This window comes from Rhagoletis pomonella, unplaced genomic scaffold (assembly GCF_013731165.1).
Source record: "Rhagoletis pomonella isolate Grant_MI unplaced genomic scaffold, Rhpom_1.0 Rhpom_scaffold_00011, whole genome shotgun sequence".
Lineage (NCBI taxonomy): Eukaryota > Metazoa > Arthropoda > Insecta > Diptera > Tephritidae > Rhagoletis > Rhagoletis pomonella.
The window spans coordinates 6,937,965-6,961,671 of record NW_023458565.1 but is presented as its reverse complement, the minus strand read 5'-3'; the positions used below and the strand labels follow the sequence as shown (position 1 = coordinate 6,961,671).

Sequence of the window (23,707 nt, the reverse complement as noted above, 5' to 3'; positions counted from 1 at the left end):
GTCGAGTAGTAGCTTGCTACAAAGCTTACTGATCGGCTTAGAGATATGTATATGTACATATGTATAGTATCAAACGATCCTACATTATGCTTAACTGTTTAGATGGTTCATATAAATTCTCAAAGTGTACCGTTTTTATTACAGTTCCATCTAGGCTATGAATGAATTCGTACGATTCTAATGTGAAATAACGAGACAATTATTATTTACACCCACGTAATTGTACACAAAGACGCTATAAATTAACACTAAAAAAAATGATAGAAGAGCAAAAAGCATATTTAAAAAAATCTGAATCATAAAAACTTTTCAAAGTCAATATATAAATACACGCGTGCCTGCTAGCGCTTTTAATTATTTGCAGTTAATTGTATGAGTCGCACTGAAAAGTGAAAAATAAAAGTTGAATTCGCGATTGGCAAAGTATTTGTAGAAAAAGGATATTCATCATAATAAATATCCATTCGACAATCGAACACTCACGCATAGAATTTGAAAAGCAATGTGGCTAGAAGACGTCAAAACATACATATGTACATAAATACCACAGTAAACCAATGAAAGGTGAAAGCTTCAATGTGAACATCAACATCAACAACAACTCAATTGTGTGTGGCTAAAGTGCTTGTTGTTGTTATTGTACAGGACAGAAATCAACGAATGCAGCCGAATTGACTTACGACACCACTTACCTAGAAAGGGTTGAACACCTCTGTGTGGTAGCAACTTTCTCTGCTGTAATATCTCTATGCATGTATGTATGTTTGTGTACCTACATTCCTGTTGTTGTTATGCAAGTTGGTCGCCTTAGAAGTTTGACAAGTGGTAAGCGCAAGGATGTTATTTGAACTTTATAGTAAATAACTGGGTGAAACAAAGGAAAGCGGAGAAGCACTTGTTGCTTTTGCAGTTAGCAGCAAAAAAAAAAAAAATAATAAAAATTAACTGCATTTTGTGTCCGTTTTTCGCATATAAAACCGTGGCCAAAGGAAATGTAATACCATTTTGGTGTTAACCGCCGCACATACGAGTGATCTAGATTTAATACGAATCGGAAACGGAAGTGCATACGCGGTTGAGTGAAATTCGAGTTAAAATGCTTAATAATACGACGTCAAAGCATTTTTGATTATCGTCAAAAAAAAAAACTAAACTAAAAAATTGGTGAGTAAAAAGTAATAATTTTAATCATTTTAAGGAAGTAAGTAAGTCGCAGCTACATACATAAGTGTTTTGCGCAGTGCAATCTTATAAAATTCAAATATGTATTGTGTGAAATTTATGCAAAATTTGATTGCAATCTAAATCGTCGCCAGTAATCACACACTTTTTCGGAAATGTGTATTTTCAAATATTCTATTAGTTGGCTATCAGGCAAACGTTTATTCAAAATTCAAATAAAAACTGCGAGATTTATTAGTGTCTGTAGGACAACTTTGTAAGCATTTTAAATACAAATAAAAAGTAGTAGTTTCACTGAAATCGCTTTTTAAAATATTTAGTAGAATGAGATTTTAAGTAATTTTTTCGAATTTAATTTCCCCTGTTTTAATAATAATAAAAATGTTTTGAAGCTTACACTTTTTTTGCTAAGTGTTTGGACGAGCTTCTTCTCCAATTTGAGGTGTGCGTCTTGGTGTTGTTACACAAATGGAGGTACATACAGTTCTACGCCGCATCAGAACGAGAATTGGGTGTAATATGACCAGGAAAGAATGTTTCTCATACGCCATGTATAAACTATTAATGAAATCATAAAAAAAAATTATTACGCATTTTCATTTGACCATTTACAACTTTATTTATCAATAAATTTTCTTCGCTGATAACTTGATGTTTTAATAAAAGAACAGGCTTTAACACAAACTTAAAGAATTTGCAAAAGCTTTTATTTAAAAATTTGTCTTTGTTAAAGTTAGCATTTTTTTCATTCACAATGCAAATTTAAAATGAAAATATCTCGCAAAAATTACCTGGTCTAGAAAAACGGTATCCAAAGCCGTAATCTGCAACAGAAAATTAAGTTTGCGTGTTTCGGCGTTTTTTTATTGGTCATTTCAAAACTTGAAATTTTCCTTAATTTTTTGATGAAAAGTAAATATCCGAAAGGGTATGCCTTGCTTGTGAATAAGCCAAGTATTTAATCTTTTAATTGGTGTGTCGGAGGACGGTATGGGTGCAGAAGTCCAAGTTTTTGATCGTCATTCTCCAGGGAGTTGGCAAAAATGTTTCTTGTGCGTCCGGTTTAAGTAGCGCCCGACTTTACTTTGGACTAATGTATGTATGTATGTAAAGATTTTGGCATCGACAAATGTATGTATGTACACACAATTATTATCACTTTGTTAACAAATTTTATTCTAAATATTTACGAATATGTACTTTTGATTTGTAATAGACTATACAATAAAAAATAATTGATTAAGGACCGTTTTCTCAAGTAATCTGCCCTTTAAACACAAATTTTATACTGAAAAAATTTATCTGTCCTTCAAACACATTTTTTTCAGAACAAAATTTGTGTTTAAAGGGCAGATAAACTTTAAAACCTACTTGAGAAAACGGCCCTAAAAGTTCATTTCCACCAAACGCTTAACTGCAGTTAAGAGCTCAGATAAGTTACAATAATTTTATCAAGAGGTGATCGGTAACGTTTATCTCTTATTTTTTTCTTTCGTTGGAGTTCCTTGAAGCTGTAATCTCCTTTTTCCAATAGGCATAAACTGCAATTAAGTCTTGGTGGAAATGAACTATAAGCTCCGAACATGACCCGACCTTCAGCTGTTTAATGGATGAAATCTATTTCGTATGAAATTTTACGTGTTAGTAAATATTTCGCGATTGGGTTGGTCGACAAAATTCTAGCCAAGATATTTTTAATTAAATATTCAAAAATTATAATTATCTTTCAATTTTGCACTCATTTGTTTAATGAAAAAATTATATACATATATATATCAATCCAAAGTAACTAGAAAGCCCATGGATTGTGAAATCGTCGGGTTTTCTATTATTTTCCTGGCCTACCAATCGGGTTGGCAGGTATGAACCGGTAAGTAATGCTGGTAAATTTCACTCATCTGTTTAATAAAAGAATATTGGAAAAAAGGGAGAAGACGATCAACAAAAAAGAAGATACGGACAACATCGCGGCCGCCTACATGTTATGCATATCAAAATAAACAATTTAGTAATGACAAGACTACCATAGAGAGTGGTACTGATTATGTGTAGATGTATTAATATTAAGTTTAAAGTAAATGTTTAATATTATTGTGAGTATATGTTCTTTGTATTAGTCCATAATTGTTGTCTTTGTTTTTATAAACACATGTATGCCAACTTTTATTATTCATTTGAATATCTTTTGTTTTTTCGTTGTATTTCTTTGTTGGATTTAATAAACATAGTGGCCCCTGATGATGCTGAAAATTTCAGCGAAACGTTGGGCAACGAAGGTGGAATAAGTGTTTTATTTGCACCATTAAATAATAGATCACACCAGTCTACAAGTGTACCAAAAAAAAAAACAAATCTTATGTCAAAATAAATAAAGTTTTATTGTGAATCCGAGGATAAAATGTAGTCAGCGAAAAACTTGGCCTAAATTCCGGTTTATATCAAAATACACTGTAAGGAAAATATAAATATAAGTTTTGAAACGACAAAAAAAAACGCCGAAACACGTGACCTTAAAATTGGGTCGAAGATTACGGATCTGTATACCGTAGATTAAGTCATTTTCCCAAGAGATTTTTTGGTCATGTCGTACGCAATATGGACGCAAATGTTCCAGCCCTGGAAGTATTCAACGTTGACCCGCTGGTGACAGCAGTGAAATGAAAAGACCTAGTGAAGAACGACTTGACTTCATTTGGCATTTCGAAGTGGCGTCAGTCAGCACAGAAGAGAAACGATTAGCGTGCTTTACTGGACTTCAAGAAGAAGACCTGAAACAAGAAGAAGACCGTTCGTAGGCGGCGGCGAACTGTAGTTTCCTTCCAACATTTGTATAACTACATCGTACCAAAATGTTGGCCTTACCCTGACAAGAACTCATATACATATATATATATATGTATGCGATATGCCCTTATTATCGGCATATATATTACAAGCTACGTGACCGTCGTAATTATGTTTTTGTAGTAGGTCGTAATGATGCTTTTGTAGTAGGATTGCGCCTTCCTCAAAATAGCAACCGCTGCTACGAACTGTGGCTGTGATAAAGTAGAAGTCGCAGTTACATATCGAGAAACTGCGACCAGTTATTTAAGACTAAAATTTGTTTAAAGTTGTTGGAAATATTAAAATTTTACACCATTTAAAGCGAGCGTGAATGACCAAAACAAACGCCGAAAATAGTCAGTGATGCCGAATAAATAAATAATGCCCTTAGTTCACTTGGTAAAAGATTCCTGTTTGCAATTCTTTTTGTCATTGTTTTTGTCACAGTCACGGATGAAAATCACTGTGACTGCAAAATTCACAGTTACAAATAACGTTGTTCGTCCAAAGTCATGAGATCGCCCATCTCTAATTTATTACTTAACTAAATAGTTGGTAAATCATATGTAGTGCGCTCAAATAAAATCAACAGTGCATGTATATTAGGGTGGTACAAAAACAGCAAAGTCGGAATAGTAATGCTCTCACCCGCTAGGATTGTTCTACATCGAAAAAAGTACACCCATATTTTTTTATTCTGAAATTAAAGAAGTCGCTCAAAGTTTTCCATGTACTTTTATGTGGGGGAAAAAACAACTTTTCGTTGAAATGGTAGAGAATTCTGGAAAATCAATATTTTTTGTTCGGAAAACTCTCTTCAGGAGACTTGCAATAATAATACCCAATTATTTATTTAATCATTTTCTAATACTAACGATTTTTTATTGGACGCCCGTTTGCATTGTTCGGTGTTTTTGTGGGTTTTTGGCGGACCTATAAATTATAGTTGCGATGAAAAAATGGTTAAATAGAAAATTGGGTATTATTACTGGGAATCTTCTGCAGATAAACAGAAACAGAAGAACGATGGAAAATATTGTTTTATAAGAATTCTATACCATTTCTACGAAAAGTTGTTTTTTTCCCCATATAAAATACATGGAAAACTTTGGGCGCTTTGAGCGACCTCTAAATATTTGTTGTTTTCATAATAAAAAATAGGGGTATATTTTTTCGGTATAGAAAAATCCTAGGGGGTGAGAGCATACAAATTTCGACTTTAGTTTTCACCTGCATTTTTGAACCACCCTAATGTATATTCATAAATGTGATTTTAATTAACTGTCAGTTGATTTGCACTTTTGTTGGAAGTAAATTCTCATATTTAACTATGTAATGTACATACATACATACCTATACCTATGTACGTATGTATGCACAAAGTAACTTGTAAATAAATTACATCAAACGGCATCTTTCACACAAACAACGTGAAACCACTTGTTAAATGAATCGGACCTAAGCGGCCCTTAGCAGTTTCTTCCGGTTCGTACGGCTTTCCGTTGCGGCATAGGTAGTTTTTTATTTTTCCCGTTAGTATAAACTACAGTGAATTAATTTTAGTTTTTCCTTCTGTTGATCTGCATTTAAATAGTTGAGAATAATAATATACAAACATACATAAATACTTACATGTTTCATAAAAAGTAGTAGTGGAATTTAAATTATAGAAGCGTGCAACAAAATGCTGTAAGATAAAGTCGCATGTCACACAACGTATGGATTTCACATTTGCCTATGCTTATCAGCAAGTACCTATATAATCTCATTCATAGCAATAATTTGATATCTATTTCCATTTTTTTTTTGCTCGTGCGATTAATAAAATATTCGGCAATCAGGGCAGTTTCGCTAGTGAACATAATTGCAATTGCTTCTAACTGGTTAAATGACAATTTGACATTAATGATAAGATTTCTCAAGTTTCGTGTAACAACAAAAATACATAATTAAGCATGTCATAGCTGTCCGTACATACATACAAGCTTTTCAACTGACAAGCGGTTAATAGGTCGCTTGAAAGTACCACATATCGGTGAGCAAAATAAAGGAGAAGGGAATCATTTTGGCTAGGCGCTTCTTATCACTAGAATAAAAAGTGAATTTGATTATGCTTATTGACATGCTTATGTACAATGCACAATTCTCAGCTGCGAGGTGAGGTTACACGCTCCAGACAACACAAACAAGTGTGGTGAACTAAAATTATACATTGCCACTAAGCAACGACATCACAAAAGCTACACAAAATGGGTTATCAATATATGTGCAAGTTTACAAATATTGAAATAGCTTTCAACCACTAAAATCGCTTCAATATGTAATTTATAATATGTGATAATATGATATACATGATATGCAATTTAGCAAGGTGTAACTTCTTAGTTTTTTAGGGGTTATTTGTAGGCATTCATCAATAATTGTCTTTATTCTATTTAGTCGCCGTAAAGCAAGGGTACCGCAATAGTTATGGTGGTAGATTTAACGTTGGTAATTTGACTTTAATCCCTGGTGTCTCCGAATGACTTCACTTGACGATTTTTAATAATAACTCGACTCCAGGGCCACCCTGTGGTTCTCTTGCAATACATAGTACGCAGAAGTTCACGTAAGTGGGAAAAACTTTTGACTGCCGTTCACCTGGGAGTGACCAGAGCGAGCTAAAGTGAGAAGGCGTAAAACTTCGCGTGCGCTGGGTTTGGGTCCCGCAACGTTACAACCCCGTCCAATGAAAACGAACAAACAGCCTCGGATGAGACCCCCTTTTTCTGATGACGACCACGGACGGGTTAAAGGACAATGGTTTGAGGGTATGCACCTGGAATGTCCGCACCTCTAATGGGGAAGGTGCCTCGGGCCGACTGGTTGATGTCCTCGGGAAGACAAAGGCTAATATCACCGCCATCCAAGAAATGGGATGGACGGGGCAAGGCAAGGTACAGCTGCCACGTAAAGGACCGAAAATTCGGTATTGAATTCGTGGTAGGAGAGAGACTCCGTCGCCGAATACAGGCGTTCACCCCGGTGGACGAACGTCTATCCACAATCCGCATCGAAGCGAGATTCTTCAACATCTCGCTCACCTGCGCCCATGCCCCGACGGAAGACAAGGTCGGCAAGGATGGGATCTTTGGCGCCACTAAATTCGTAAAATTCAGCCTCCACGATGAAATGTCCGATAACGGACTGAGAATAACCGACTTCGTTGGGGCCCGAAACATGGTAATTTGTTGTACTTCTTCTTCTTCTAATTTGGCGCATTGGAGTGCAATGGGGTATATTCGTTGCGCTCTGTATGCAGTTACAGTTGCATGGCTATACTCAATCCCGACTCTTGCGTCCTCGTTCGCGCACTCTGGGCAACGTGAGCAACCCATGTGCAAGATACGGTAACCAATCCGGTTTAAGGGCTCACTGAAGTCTGCAGCGTCTGTTCACCAGTAGGTGCGGCTGCAAGCGGGTGTCTGCTTGCAGCAAGCGGCTCGCTATATAAACCTGTATTTGGTTGCGAATCCACCCTCGTCCCAGCAATGGGTTGTGCGCTGGGTTTGGGACCCGCCACGTAAAAACCACTTCCAGTGAAGAAACAAATTTGTAGTACTAGGCTCCAGAATCCAGATCAAAAACCGAGAAACCAAATCGACCATGTTGTGATAGATGGAAGGCACGCGCTCCGTACGTACGTACACTCCGAGGGCCAAACATCGACTCGGACCACTATCTTGTTGCAGCCAAGATACGCACCGCCTCTGTGCATCAAGCAATGTGCGCCAACAATGCAAGGAAAGCTTAGTGTTGAAAAGCTGCAATCGCAACAGATGGCCAATTTATTCGCCCCTCGACTATGACACCTGCAATCTGAGAGCACTCTTCAACAAAGCGACATAGGCGAGCAGTGGAACTACATTTCCCGCTCGTTAAATACCGCCGCCGAAGAAGTAGAGGGTTAGGCGACTTACGGAAGGTTTCAATACCAGGGTAAACTCCTGTAAGAACAACAATGGCGACTTAGGAACTGATGTCCAGAACACACTTAAATTATGGAGGGAATACTTTTCCACCCTACTTAATGGTTTCAGTGCTGAAAGTAGTGGAGAAAACGAACCCGAGCCCCCAGCCGATGACGATGGAGTCGATGTCCCACCGTCTGACTATGACGAGGTACGAATAGTGATTACGCGGCTGAAAAACAACAAAGCGGCTTGAGCTGACGGCCTGCCAGCTGAGCTATTTAAGTACGGCGGCGAGGAGTTGATGCCCGATGACTGGAATTTAAGTGTGCTCTGCCCAATCCACAAGAATGGCGATCCCGCCAGACGCACCAACTACCGCGGGATCAACCATCTAAGCATAGGTTTCAAGGTCTTATCGACTATGACTACAAATATACAACTTAACAGCTGATAGTTTAAACTCGGTTTAACCCAGCCAGATTGGGCGTATAAACTTAGTTTAAACTAGGTTTAAATTTGACTGAAAAACTGCACACTGAGTTTGAACTTAGTTTAAAGGACAAACAGAGTTAAACTCGCACTGAAAAACTAGCCCTATATGTACCATAACGAAGATGTTTTCGAATAGATCGGTCCCTGGTTCACTTACGAGAAAATAGGATCACACATATGCTAATCTAGGAAAAATGCTTCCTACGTGCCAAATTTCAAGCAAATTGGTCCATAAATAACACCCAGAAAACGCAAAGGGGGATAAATAAAAAATCTTTAGTATTAAAAAATGGTTAAATAATCAATAAGGTATTGTTATTGGAAGTATCTTGAAGAGAACCGGAGTCTTCCGATCAAAAAATATTCATTTTCAAGAATTCCATATCCGTTCCACGAAAAATGTTTTTTCCCTATATAAAATACACGGGAAAGTTTGAGCGCTTTGAGCGACCTGTAAACGTTTTTTGATTTCAGAATAAAAAATTGAGGTCTATTTTTTCGATATAAAACAATCGTAGGGGGTGAGAGCATTCAAATTCCGACTTTGCTAATTTTGGACCACCCTTATGTACATACATAAATTTGAAGTTATTTATGTGGGTGTGAGGTGCATATACATAACTACATATAGTACAAATAAGTGCAAAGGTGTGCAAATCTACGGCCTATCAATTTACTTATGACCTGCTAAACTTAATGTTATTATATGTAGTTACATTCATACATACATACATACATACATACATACATCTAGCTACCCACTGGGAAAATAGGTAAGCACCTTGCGAGGTAAGCCATGTTTTCTTTCAGTTTTTAGTACCAAAATTGTCATCATGGCCAATGTCATCTACTAGTAAAGGGCAAAATGAACACCTCCGAAGACACATTACGTTGTCAGTTGCAAAATAACGTGCAGCCGAAGTTATTTCCAAGCACCGAACTACTCCGAGCGACTGCTCTGCATTACACGTAACTTACTTTGTAAAGCGGCTCAGAAGTATGTCTGATACCAAATGTACATTCTAAATTCCTACTTACATAAGGCGGCCATGCATTTGTAAAAGTAAGGGACGTTCGGCAGGGAAATGGTAATGGCTGCCAGGTGAAGAGTAAGTTGCTAATAAGGTATTATTACGTGCTCCTAATTCCCACTGGGTACATACATTCTCTACAAATGCATTTGTAGGAGGTGTTTAGATTGTGATTTTGTATTCGATTTGATTACAAATTATTTGTGATAGTACCTGTTGCTTTAGTTGATAATGCTGTTGTTGATAGAGATGTCATCATTACGTTCACCACTATAAAGTGTTCAGCCAGACATACTGGTGATTTATTTAGCATTCATTGCTGGTGGTGCAAACAGTTTAGCCTCATATTGGGAACAAGATGTACATATAAGTGCAACTGTTGTCGACAAAAGTGTAAATAAGGAATAAACGGATCCTTTTGCATTACATCAAAATGTAAGTGTAACGGTACGGACTTTTGAGAAAAAATCACGAAAGAAGAAGGATCGAAATTTCAAAGTTCTGGGCGCGAATCGCGTCAGTCGATATCGAATTTAACTCGTAACGAAATTAGATTTCGAAATCACGGCATTCGACAGCGAGTGTGCTTCGTCTTTATAAATTTATGTTGAGGAGAAAACAGCTGCCATTTTATTAGATTTGATTCGATTCGATTCGAAACGACTAATAATTTGATCACAAATGCCGCGATTCAGACACTGATCGGTAAAACCAGATTTTCGGTTTGGTGTAGTGAGTTTTTATTAGTGACATTCGCCAATGGTTGTATATATCAGTCATATGCTAGTTTAGATTTTTCGAAAAAGTGGGAAAAATTTATTAAAACAAAACAGCAGTGATTTATAAAACCATGGTCTAGTTCTTCTTTCAACTGAAAGTAGTGAGGTGGCTACATGACGAGCGGTAAGTCGGCGCCTGGAGAGCTGTCCTCTGGTGAAGCTCTAAGCTCTACTACGAGTAATCAAGCGATAATTCGCAGCAAGACCCTGTGAAAAAGTGCTGAAATCACCGAAATGGTTTTAAGTCATACCGCATGGGTTTTTATTAAGTAATGCCCACTCAGGTCTCCAGCCAGGATCGATGATTTGCTTTTAATCAGATAAATAAGCTCGACTACCAGCCAGAAGGGCTTTGGGTTTAGATCCAGCGCTCGCTGAGCCGACTAAGGTCCCATCTTTCCGGAAGAAGTCATTTGAATATAAGGAAAATAAGCTCTTATTTGCGCTATATATAACCATAGAATGTCCCAATTACAGCTATTATTAAGGTCAAAGGAAAAAATATACTATCGGTGCCTAGGCGTCAGCAATAAACCTTTACCTTTCTAATGCGAAAGCGGAAAATTCCAAACATTTTTATTTCGCTTGAGGAGCTAACCGGTCTAATGTAGTCCAAAAATGCATGTGAAAAAATAGTGTCAGAAATTTAATGCTCTCACCACCTAGGACTGTTCTATATGAAAGAAAATATACCTCCGTGTTTTTTTTGAAACCAAAATATATTTAGAGGTTGCTCAAATCGCTCAATGTTTTTCATGTATTTTATATGGGAAAAAACATTTTTCTTGGAAATCGTATATAATTCTTGAAAATCAATATTTTCCGATCGGAAAACTTTGATTCTCTTCAGGAGACTTCCAATAAAAATTCCAATTTTTTATTTTAAAATTGTTTAATACTAACGATTGTTTTGGATCCCCCACTGCAATTTTTTGGTTTTCAGGGGACCTATAAAAATAGATAATGTTAAAAAATTATTAAATATACAATTAGGTATTATCAATGGAAATCTCCTGAAAAGCAACAGAATTTCTACGTAAAATTGTTTTTCACACATATTTAAAACATATGGAAAATTTTGGGCGCTTTAAGTTCATCTAAATATTTTTTGATTAAAAAAAAAAAGACAGGGGTACATTTTTCCGGTATAGAGAATATAAAAATTCCGACTTTACTTTTTTTTGGACCAACCTAATGTACACACGTGCAACGAAAAATATCACCACACATTTAAGTTTAAATAAATATTTTCAAAACAGTTCATTGAAATAATAATGCATGTAACCTTTGCATCCGCATACCGGACCCCCAAAGAATTTTAAGAGATGTTTTGAAAGATAATAATCACGGGCTGCAAACGGCCCATAATAAGGGCTATAGTTTTTGCACAAAGTTTGAAAATTGGGTATATATGGTTAAAAAATAAACATTAAATAAAGAAAAGAAAAATAGCCAATACTTGATAAAATGTCGTGACCTTGTTCTTTTTCCACCACTATACATGTGGATATTTATATTTGATCTCATTAACAAAGCTTTTAGTTTTTAAATTTAATGGATTTGTCATTTCTTTGTAATATTTATATACTTTAGCGCAAAGAAATTTAACCAACTTGAAACGAATTGAACCACGGTTCAGGGATACTCGTGAACCGGTTCTTGTACCTGTACAAGCTTTTTTCTAAGTGGTTCGAATCACTGAACCGCGCGGCACCGATTTTTGGAGTGGTTTGCAGCCCGGATAATAATTAAAGCTAAATATTAATTATGCGTCAGCAAAAGCATTCATAAAATGCTTAACAATGCACAAGAGAACCGCGTATTAGATGCGATCAAGAAATGGGCGTGTGTGAAAAATAGACTACTCTGTATTTAGTGCGAGCTTAAGGTGGCATAATACGGTAATTAAATGCCAAAAAATATATACATATATAAAACTAGCAAATACGCGGCGCCTTTAGAGTATTTCTGTGTTGTTACTCCCTCTTCATACACACATTTATCTTAGGGGCGCAATATTACTTTTATAGATTCTTAAACCCCGTTACGTTTACTTTAAAAACTTTAACAACTTTTAACTGACGATGAAGTGAAACCTTAAGGCTTAAGTCATAGGCCACGTGCGGTAATGTGCACATACCTACATACTCATGCATACATATGTACGTACATTAATTTTATGCAACGTGAAAGACGTCAAGTGCGGAAATTTTCACACTTGTTGAACTTAAGGTTTCAACTTACAAGTTTAACGGTTGTTGTATGAAATTGGAAACCCTCGGTGAGATATTAAATGGGTTAAGCAACAAAGCGTAGGCGTCGCTGAGCAATAACTTTCAAGAACTGTTAAGTGAATAAAATTCTAATTTCGGCCGCGAGGCGTTGGAATTTAGCTATGCAAAAAATTAGAAAAAAAAACAAAGTATATTTAAGGGCGCGCTAAGCAGCTAATACGTCATCGTTGTTTCTCTGTTATTGAAATTCAATGCTTTAATTGAAAACTCATCCATTTTGTTTGTTGTATGTACTTCAATTACCTGCGTATACTAATGTACTTATTTTTGTTTTTTTCTTTTTTTTCCGTTTGCAGCATATTTACACTGTCGCGCTTAACAATTCTTGCCCACAGCAAAATGACACATCAACGCACCGCAGCTGCATTGACAGCAATCAACTATCATCAGATATGGTTCGCATTATTTGTGTCTATTGTGTGGTTGGCGCACGACGCATGCGCCTTGCCCGTTGTTGGTAGCGTCAATACGCTGACGGGTGGCATGCCACGCCATGGCACACGTCAACAGATTGAGATGCAACAGTTATTGCTGAACGAATTGCTGAACAATGTTAATGATGATACACTCTACAATGAACTGGTGAGTCTTCACTTGGTTTTGATATGAGTTTATATTTTTATAATCGGAATGACACATAGTGTCAAAGGTACATACACATCAAACAGTGGTGGTCCAAACGTTGCACGGCTGTACTGCAACCGGAAAGATCTTTTGAATCCTTAAAAGAGTCTCTAAACGAGAACGCCCAAGATACCTTCCGGGGTTCTTAATGAATCTTAAAATGCCCGGTAATCTTTTTACCAGTTAGATACCAAGAAAGTAGATAGCTTGATTTAATTTATATAAATGGAATAATATCCTTCCTGTTAATGGCCCCATACCGCTCCCCAGCACTTATTGCGTTCAGAACGGTTCCACTCTGTTATGACTCTCTCAGAGGAGGCCTACTTAGATTACAAAGTCAGTAAAGCCAAATCGTCAGTGAATCGCTGACGAAACAAATTAGGTGTCTAAGGTTTATATCTCCCAAATCGTCAAGGTCACTAAAGAACGGAGACTCCAGAAAGGCAATCTGCTTGACAAGTCGCACAAATAGGGAGAAGACGAAGAAATGTCTCTCCCACTCATAGGGCCTGAGCACACTAGCCTGCTCAGTCGGACTGAGCAGTCCTCCACTCGAACGTACACTGGACTGGGCAGTCGGCCGAAAACAGGTTTCAGTTTTGTATACATGAACTACGAATGATTGTGTTAGTGCATGTGGCACATGCAAACAAAACGAAATAGAAAACATGTTGTCTATGTGTGCGTGTGAATCCACCGTCAATCCGCGATTTTCGCGGACTGAAATGAGCGAGGTAAACTCGAACTCTCTTCCCCCTCTTATCCACACAAAACCAGTTTTGGGCGGACTGAGCAGTCCACTGTGCGGAGGCCCATAGTTTTTGAAATTTATACAGCATCTAAGGCACTCCGAGCATTCTGCGTACTTTCCTTTATGGCAGTAATCGGCGACAGTCCAGCACAAATTTTTGATTTAAGAGATGCCGTCTACTGCCTCACTCGGTCTCTGCCTTCAGAAGATCTAAAAAGTCATTCGGCGCTGTCCGGATTGCTCCGCTAAATCAGATCATACTTATACTCTGTACTTTGCTAAGTCGATTAAGATTAGAAGCCTTAACCAAGGCAGGCCACCATTCTGTAGGCGCCTCAGAATTTCGGTTTGCTTGTACAGTCTTGTTTCTTCTGGTAAATAAAACAAGTTCCACTTTCTCCAAAATGACGGACCGGCCACAACGCGTGGACTATCTTTACACACCTCTCTCTGCAGAAAGTCGCACAGAGTTTGCGGATCTTGTCCCTGTCCGCGATAGGTACATCATCCACATCAACGACAACCTTGGCGCTTCCCCTTTCCGTCTCGCACAAAAAGAGCACACGGTTAAGTTCTAAAGAAGTGACGAGAGCACGCCACATTGCGGTGTGACCCTTGTCACATGTCTTGAAGCCGAGTTCCCACCTACACTTGCGGTTATCATCCTGCCTTACGTACTCCAGTTGAGTATAGTTCACCTCTAGTGCTCTCAAGGTCTCTGAATTTATATTGTTAAAAGCTCCCTCAGTGTGTAGAAGGGCTACAAGACAATAGTCCTTGTAACTTTTCAATAAGGCTGACCCGGGTATGTAGCGCGGTCTCCGTGGAGTTGCCCATCAGATGAAAGGCTAATAGATCTAAGATCCTTTGGATTTGTGTTTGAAGCCTTACCCTCTCTGCGAACTTGCTGGACAATTTGTGTCCGGGAGAAGTTCTACTGTTAGCATTCCCGTTGTCGTCCAGGCATCGTCTTGCTTCTGCATAAACCCGATAGAATTTTCTTAAAATTTTACGCTACTGAGACCAACGATTTTGCATTATAAAACATTTTATTAAAAAAAAAATATTATTATTATGGGTATTCAACTAGACGCATAAATGCCTGGATTTTCATACAAAATTAAGCAAATTTACGAGGTTTACGTGGTTACGAGACATTTACCTGCATAGATGAATACCACTACTGTACCTCCATATTTAATCGTTATTCAGTGTCTGATGTCCCTTTGTTTCTTTATTTTTTACTTTTTTTTTTGTTTTCAGAAAAAATACCAACGCCAACAGCCCAACTACCTAAGCAAATGGCCAGGCTTGCGTGATCTTTTGCTAATTCCGGATTATGGCGAAGATGTTGGCGATGATTCTGGGGCTGCTGATGACAGCTATGAGGCGGCAAATACGCGCTTTATTGAACGTCTACGACAATTAGCCGCAAATGCTGTTGATGGCATAGATGATGCACGCGCTGATAGTCAGTCCTTTGGGCCGCCCACTATGCCACTGAAGAAGAAACCTCATTCAGCGCCGGCTGCATTTAAAGATCATGGCATTAAGAAGAACATACAATGTAAGTAGTACATCTTTACCCTCTAACTATGCATGTATGGACATAATTATTAACAATTGTACTATTGTATTGCATTATCTCGTGGCGTCTGGATCATTCCGATTACATGCTAATTACCATATTATTCATCCTGGGAACTCATCCGTACATTTCTTGCATGCTTCACGCGCCTTGTGCAGTACACAAACAATGTAAGAAGTGTACCGACAAATTTAAATACTGTGCGAAATCTAAATCTATGAAAATTTGAAGCTTACAAAATTAATTTCGTTAAATTTTTGCTTTCCTTCTCAGATATGTCTCCTTGTCATTTTAAAATCTGCAACATGGGACGCAAAAGAAATGCTCGCTTCTTTGAGGACTAAGCAGCACAGGCTAGGCGAATAGCCTATCTACAAAACTGCAAACAATTTTCTGGCCGGCCGATGCTACTTAATAATACCTACAGAGTGCAGCTAAATACATTCACACATTCATACATACATACGTACATAAATGCACAAATAAAGAAATTTGTTGGTTAGTTGATATCTAAATATGTATTGACATAAGTTTAGTAAAAAAGGTAATAGATATCACCATTTCTGGGTTGGGGAGACGAAGAAGAAAGTATTTACAAACACACATGTAATTCAAATAAATTCATTCACACACAGTTTTAAATTAGGCAACCGCGACAAGCGGTGAATGGCATGAAATATTGTGCTACTTTAAACATAAAAGTATTTGTTGTCTCTTCAAAAATATAGTTTTAGTTTTACTTAATATACATACTTACATTTATACATATTTATTAAAATTTAAATTAGCGTGAAATGTTAGCTATAAATATTGAATATTGAAAGAATACAATATACTATGAGTACATACAAGAAAACGATCAACTATTGACTATTTACTCCAGAAAATATTTAATACAGATTCATATACACTACATTTTGACTATTTATTTTTTTATTACTCAATTTTAGCTATTATTTTTTATTAAAAATATAGTTCATTCTATAACAAAAACCACATACATAAGACCAAATTTCAAACTTTGTACAAAAATAAAAAAAAAATATATACAAAGTTCAATCAGTTTGGATATACCGCATACGGTTTTATAATAATAATAATAGTAATACCTAATATTGGCGCTTACACTTTTGGTAAGTGTTTGGCCGAGCTTCTCCTCCGATTTATGCTGAGCGTCTTGTCTTGATATTGTTTCACAAAGCGGAGGGGCCTATAGTTTTACGCCGCCTCCGAACGGCTAATGGATATTATAAGAAGCTTTTTCATGGCAGAAGTATACTAGGAGGTTTGCCATTGTCTGCCGAGGTGCGTCTGCTGTTAGAAAACCTTTTTTCGAATTTATATCTTGCTCGGACCAGCCCCGCCAGTTTTATAGCCCATTCAAGTTTAGTAAAATTCGACGAAATTTCAAGGCCCTACCCAAGTGTTGCCGTTGTGCGACTAAAGGGGCAATTTGACCCTTTTTAAGCGCCAATAACATTTGACCCGACTCTTTGAAAATTTTGATATTTTGACCCTTTTCCAAAATTATTTGCCCCTTTTCGGAGATTGTTTTTAGGAAATATTAACAGAACCATGCTATTAAAAAATAGCAAAAGTACTAAACAATGCTTTACTTAAAACGTTTAAATGAAATGCAACTCTTCTTATAGCAGCAACTAGATTTATGTGTATGTTTGCAATCCTGTTTTATGCAACGCTTGTCCCGCTATTTTCTTTTTAAATTCTTAATACTCCCAGGGAGCTATTTCTCCGGGAATTGGTTTCTCCGCAAAAAGAAATCCTCCAATAGAAGGAAATTCGAACTTCGAAAAAGCTGTTTGACACTTTTTTGAGAGCCCAACGCCATTAAATATAAAAAATCCGTAGGAAATTTTTATTCATGATAGGAGGAATGGGAAAAGAGAGAAAACTCCCAAAGAGTTTCAGTTCAGAATCGGCCTGTTATTCGTTTGCTAGTAAAGAAAAGCAAAAATAATATGGTGACCCTTTTTTTCATCAATGACCCCTTTTTCGCGACTTTCTGAAAATTATCAACGGCAACCCTAATTTTTTTCGTTTTTATGAGAAATATGATTTCCTATTTTTATAGATTTTTTAAAGGTCATTTAGAGGTCGCGATCTGTCGATTAGGTCAGAAAATACAATTTTGTAGATTTATGGGTTTTTGAATGACTATTTTTGATTCGATTTCAAAGATCGAATATTATCTCAAAGAGGATATATAGGCCTCTAAAATGGTATATAACAGTCTATTGCCGGATTTGGCTTGTTGGGATTTTTTATCGGATAAAATAAAAAACCCATATTCCTCTTAATTTTTTAAATTTTGACCATCGATGAATTCCACAATTTCGAAATATCTACTATCTAAAATTAGATATATTTCTAAATAAACTGACAGCTCATTTATTGCAAACGCATAAAAATTGTCGAAGTTATTGCTGCTGTAGAAGGTGCCGCCCTGTGGTGGTAGTGCAACGAAGTTGCTCGTCCAATCCCGCGTGGTGCTGCACTTGACTGATGTCACGTTACTGACACACCGTTCAGATCGTTGGAGGAACCAGGAGTTGTTAGCGTCGGCGCGTGGGTGGTAGTGCGGTTGTGTCTGTTCCGGTTGTAGTGTGGTATGTTGTGGTTGGGGTGTGGTGCTGTTGTGTTTGTGTTGAGCTACTCAGGCGGACTTGGGTATGCCGTGGAGACAGCTCTTTTTGAGAAGCATCGGACCACATATGATGTGGTCCACTGCAGATGAGTCCGTAGGCCTGAGCAGACTTCGAGGTGACTCCACACGTTGCAAGTATTACATTTGACTGCGGTGGAGTTGTGGTGTAGTCGTCTCTGGCACACGCAGCAGGTGTCAGTTTCTGGCCCAGGGTTTGACTCGATACCAGCCCTGAGCAGAAGAGTACGTAGCAGATGTAGCCCCAATATCGAGCAACGCTTGATGGATTTCGCCGACCTAAACGGGCTTAGATCACCAAAACAACAGCCCTTGGTCGGGTAAAACCCGAGTAAAATCCGCGTCATTCCGATACGTAGAACCGGTTATCGCCGTAACGTATAACAGGGAGTCGATAACGTCGATAACGACGTTTAACTGTATAGTTAGTGTTAACCAGACATTGAGTAAGTCGTAAGCTGCTTGAACTGGACGCGAAGGAATCGTTCTTGACCCCTCTATGTAAAATCGCGACTAGAAACTTCCCCCATATGCGTGGACTTCTGCACCCGTAACCATCCTAGTATGGAAGCCTTTGGAAAGGAATATTTAGGCCGTCGCAGCAAAATGGTTTGAGGTGCGTCCTAACACCCTGTAGAAAAAAAGTTCGATGGACAAGCCAGCCTAGGCAGGGCTAAGTAAGTCGCTACTACAACAACTACAAAAAGTTCGATCCCTAGTCCCAGCACCACTTTATGTTAGATTCAATTTAAGTCGGATCAGGGTGACTCTAAACCTAGTTCTAAAAGGTGCACATTGGACGATGGTATTAATTTAGTTTCTCTTATTGTTTAATATACGAATGTATATGTTTTTCTTTAAATACAGTGGTGGAGAAATAAATTTGGACATTTTAACAAATTTTGCCTACTTTTGTTTATTTAATATTTTTTTTATAAAAGTATAGCTCACTATATAACAAAATCTATGTAAATACATATTTCAAACTTTGCGCAAAAATTAAAAAGCTCTGCAAAAATGTATCCAAATTTTCGACTTTGTGATCAGATTTTTACGCAGTTTTATAGCCCGTTAAATTTTAGTAGAATAAACTTAGTTTCACTATGTCATCAAAGATGCGAAAACATAACACATAGGCCCAATCCCGTATTCTTCGGACTAAAACTAGTAAAACGGTAAAAAAATAAATATTCGCTCAGAACGGAAGAGTACACTGAAAAGTACGAGATTGCTTTCAAATAAAAAATGGTAACTTCTAACAAGTTCAACATAACCTCCAAATTTTATATGTAAATTTTTGCTTATTTTGTATGTAAACACGCTTAGCTCACACATGTAAATAACTAAAAATACTTTGAAATTTATTAGAATCTACTTCAACAAATAATTAAATACTTTTCAAACACACTACACTACAGCTGGTCGTTTGACACATTTACCAGGAAAAAATCTTCGGACTACAACTGGTAATTTCTGACAGAGAGAGGACCTTATTTACCTCTTTTTTGTCCTTTCACTACTCAGAAGACTGAGTACGGGATCGATTACCTGTAAATACTGACTAATAAATTCTGATTAGTCTGGACTCGTACGGGATTGCAACTATTGTCAAATGGGACTAAAAAAGTTTCAATTGATTCATCTAGATCAGAATAGGCCTTCGGTCGTGTACATACGCTGCTAAAGTGGCTATTTGGAAGTTTCTGACCCATAATAAATGTGTTCGCTATGCAAAAAACTTGTACAAGTTGGTACCAATTGTTACCAAATCGTGTTCTTATGGCCAAAAAACTAGTAAAACTTGCAGAGAGCACAATTTTAACATTTCATTTGGAGCGGAAGAATTAGCAAGCAGGATTTTGGCACACGGTTGCATTTTTGTCAACAATAATTTGAATAGAGAGGTTCGTTAAATTTAAAAATGAACATTCTTGTTGCGATTTGCTAATGAAAGAAGTTTGTAAACATTTGCTTATTCAATTAATTTAATTAATTCCAAACATTCGAAAGGTACTCGGCTGAAAAAGCTGTATTCGTAATCGGACACCACTGTCGAGTTCCACAAAGAAATTGAAGCGAATGTTGAAGAAAGTCAAAATAAGAAGAAACATACGTATAGGTCCTGTTTTGCTTTGCACTGGAAATAATTAAAAATTTATTTTGCTCGCAATGCAACCGTGGACGCCATCTGGCAGTGGAGCTTGCAAATATTTGCTAAAGGCTCTGTTATGCATACTTGGAATTTCAATTCCATACTCATGGACGAGGGCTGCCGCCTGTTAAAAAAAAAGATAAATTAAATTTGAAGTAAGGGAATTATTTGTTTGAAAATTATATTAAGAAATGGATAGAGGGGCTTAAAAAAGTTGTAGTTTGAAATTATTTTTAATTGAGTTGCCAACTGTTTGAAAAGTCAAATTTAAATTAATTATTCGCAAGCTATCTTAAAACTTAAAAAATGGGTGTCAAACGAAATATTGGGCCGTATGAATAAAAATTAAGCAGTTGCTTTTTCTTAAAAATGTATACCTTTTATTTAAACTTTGCTTGAATAAATCGAGTAGATGGTCTGAAATTTTAAAAAAAGCATTCGCTTATTTTTATTCATACGTCCCATTGTTAAAAAAAACTTTAGTTGCAAATTTAGAATATTATTGAGTTTTTTTTGCAGGGTTACCACCTATTTAAAAATTAAATTCAATTAGTTTAAATGAATTATTACAATATGGGTAAGAAACGAAATGGGTTTGAAAAAGCTGCATTTCTAAACTACATGTGTCAGAGTTGCCACCTATTTACAAAATCAAAATTTTACATGTATTAAAGGAATTGGAACATGTATCACAATATGAGTGGTAGACGAAAGAAGTTAAATAAGGTTTTAGTTTGACAATATTTTTTTTGATGAGGGTTGCCACATGTTTGAAAAGTCAAATTTAATTAAATTATACACAGGTTAAAAAGTCAAACACAAGAGTGTTTAGACATCTTGAACATGTAGAATTTCCTGAGGTATTTGAAGAGTGTTGCCACCTGTTTTAAAAATAAATTTAAATACAATTATATTATAAGTTAAATAAGTTATTATATTTGATCAAACGCATCTTGAAACGACTTTATTTCAACATATAGCAGGATTTCCATCAGCTGAAAACTCTAATTCAACGTGAATTATGGGAATAAGTAAATTTAAATACAAACGAAAGAGGGTTAAAAAGGTTGCCAAATCTTTAAAAAGTTAAATGCCATCATTTGAATAACTCCAAGGTATTACTACAATAAGGGTATCGATCGAAATGTTTTGAAAAGGCTTCGTTTTTAAACTACTTGTCCCTCTTGCATGCCTCCTATATAAAATCTCAAATTAAATTCAGGGGATAAGTTAATTGAAAAAGTATCACAAGAGAGAGGTTTAAGAAAGTTTTACTTTGGAAATATTTTAAGATGGTAAAAAAAAATAAAATCTCCTGTTTTTGGGATAATTTAAGTATGTAGACTTTTATTGAAATAAATTACACCTAATTTAGCACGCAGAAATTTCATACACTCAGTGAAGCGGGGGACTCGCGTGTTAAAGAAAAGTTACCACCGCATGTCGGTGACGTTGCCGTTGGTTCTCCCTCTCTCCATCAACAGCAATTTGATATGTTGATACGGACGGCAGGTATGCCCGTCGGTGGCGGGTTGAGCTATTAAAATTGAAACATATGAAAGTGGTCGAGCAATGAGCGGCATTTCGAACTAAGTCTTATGTAGAGAAGTGAAATAGGGCAATTTTTTTCAGTATATAGAAATACCAAGTATTTTTTTAAATTTAATTTTTAGACAATTTATAATATTATTATAGGGTCCCTGTCTAATCTTTGTTTACAAAAAAACGCATTTTTTCATTGATAAACATTTATTGGACTCTAAATGTCGTTGGAGTTTACATGATTCACAACTTCGTTTGTATTCAATATTGACTTTAATTCTATTAACTAAACATAAATATTTTGTTTTTGTTTTATTTTTATAATATCGATTACATACTAAAATAGACCTCACATAAAATTGTAAAATTATTTTTAAAATATAGAAGTACAATTGTTATAACTCGTTTGTTTTTTTCTTCTCACTTATTTCATAGTTTTATATGAAGTATCTTCGCACACATTTAAACTCTATTTTATAAATAGTTTTTATAAAAGTAACATTGCTGCTCTATACAGTTTGATTTATCGTCATCTTTGGGTTCATCAATCTTCACTTAATTTGTTGGCTTATTTAGTACTGTTTGTTTAATTTGTAGACGATTTCTACATTGGTTCGGACATTTTTTAAATGCTTTTCGATAGTATACCACCCGCATAAAAATACCAAAAGTTTTATCATTCTTATTCTACTACTAAGCATTTACTTTTATGTTAGTTTTATTTTTTGATTTTGCTTAGTACTTTATGTATACTGTTGTCTTTGTATGGTAACAGAATGCGCAAGTTATAGGCAGTCGTAAATTTTTTGAATTTTCTCTATAAATAAATAATTTAAGACTTATATAAATATGTACATATGTACTACGCATATGCTCGCAGCTTTACTTAATGAGTACATACTATAGAAGATCAGCTGATGTTAGATAATGTTTTGTCAGAAAATTTAAATATTTCGATTGCTTTCTATTCTTATAGTGTGTTAAAAATTGTTTTAGATTTAGCGCAAACATCAAATTATAATTGGGCAAAACAAAAACTAAAAACACAACAGTTTTTGTAATTTATAAACATGCAATAAATGTTTAAATTTTAATTAAAATTGTTTAAAATAGCAACATTTTCAAAATTAAACCAGTTTAAACTAATCGCTAATTAAAAACTAATGTATTTTTTAAGTTTGTGCCTATAAATATGCAATTTTCATTTTTGCGCTAAAAACACATTTTAACCTCAATTTTTGATAACATTTTTGTAATGCACAGTTATCGTGCGCAAATATACATAAATAAAAATTTAATATCACTAATCTTAATGTACAAAAAACAAGCAGTTAAGTATTTAAATAAAACGGAAAGTTTAAAAACTTTTTTTGTATAGATATTAAAATAAGAAAGTCCTTAAAATATTAACACTAGATCAGTTATTTATGTATTAATTAGCTGAGGTTTGTCAACCCGAAGGCTAGACAATCAGTGGGTGTTGGTGTACAGGAAATACAGTTCATCTCGTACATTGTTTCATGGCACTTCAGAGCCGCATGACGTTTATTTAATGCCGCGGGCAGCAAGACAATTTAGTCATTTGCCTTTCGTTTTGACAACGCCTGCTCTTCATCTTCAAGCTGTTTAATTTCCTTGATTATATCCTTTTTCCGCTTCACTTTATCTAGTTGATCTTTTTCAGGTTTCTTAAGCTCACCAGTTTTAATACGTTGTTCGATTGTTTCAATTTCACGCAGTTTTTTGCGCAACTTTTTTAGTTTCTTCAACGCTTCATGACCGTCATCTGATTGCACTTTTAGGCTGG

At 36.1% G+C, this 23,707-nt stretch overlaps 2 protein-coding genes across 3 annotated transcripts; one reads left to right on the top strand and one right to left on the bottom strand.

Moving 5' to 3' along the window:
* The first annotated feature begins 12,859 nt into the window (after positions 1-12,859).
* Positions 12,860-16,270, top strand: LOC118747007. 2 transcript variants are annotated; one of them, XM_036480999.1, is made up of 4 exons: positions 12,860-13,139; positions 15,199-15,502; positions 15,682-15,693; positions 15,797-16,270. In XM_036480999.1, exons 1-4 carry the CDS (start codon positions 12,897-12,899, stop codon positions 15,865-15,867), a joined length of 630 nt encoding a protein of 209 aa, XP_036336892.1. In that variant the 5' UTR covers positions 12,860-12,896; the 3' UTR covers positions 15,868-16,270. The 2 variants fall into 2 exon arrangements, with proteins under 2 accessions (XP_036336892.1, XP_036336893.1); XM_036481000.1 differs by lacking the exon at positions 15,682-15,693.
* Positions 16,271-22,994: 6,724 nt separating this feature from the next.
* On the bottom strand, positions 22,995-23,707 carry LOC118747333 (partner of Y14 and mago-like; the record flags this gene model as incomplete). Its single annotated transcript, XM_036481373.1, is given in 1 exon segment — positions 22,995-23,707. A coding segment is annotated over 1 exon segment (233 nt), but the record flags the coding sequence as incomplete, so codon positions are not given.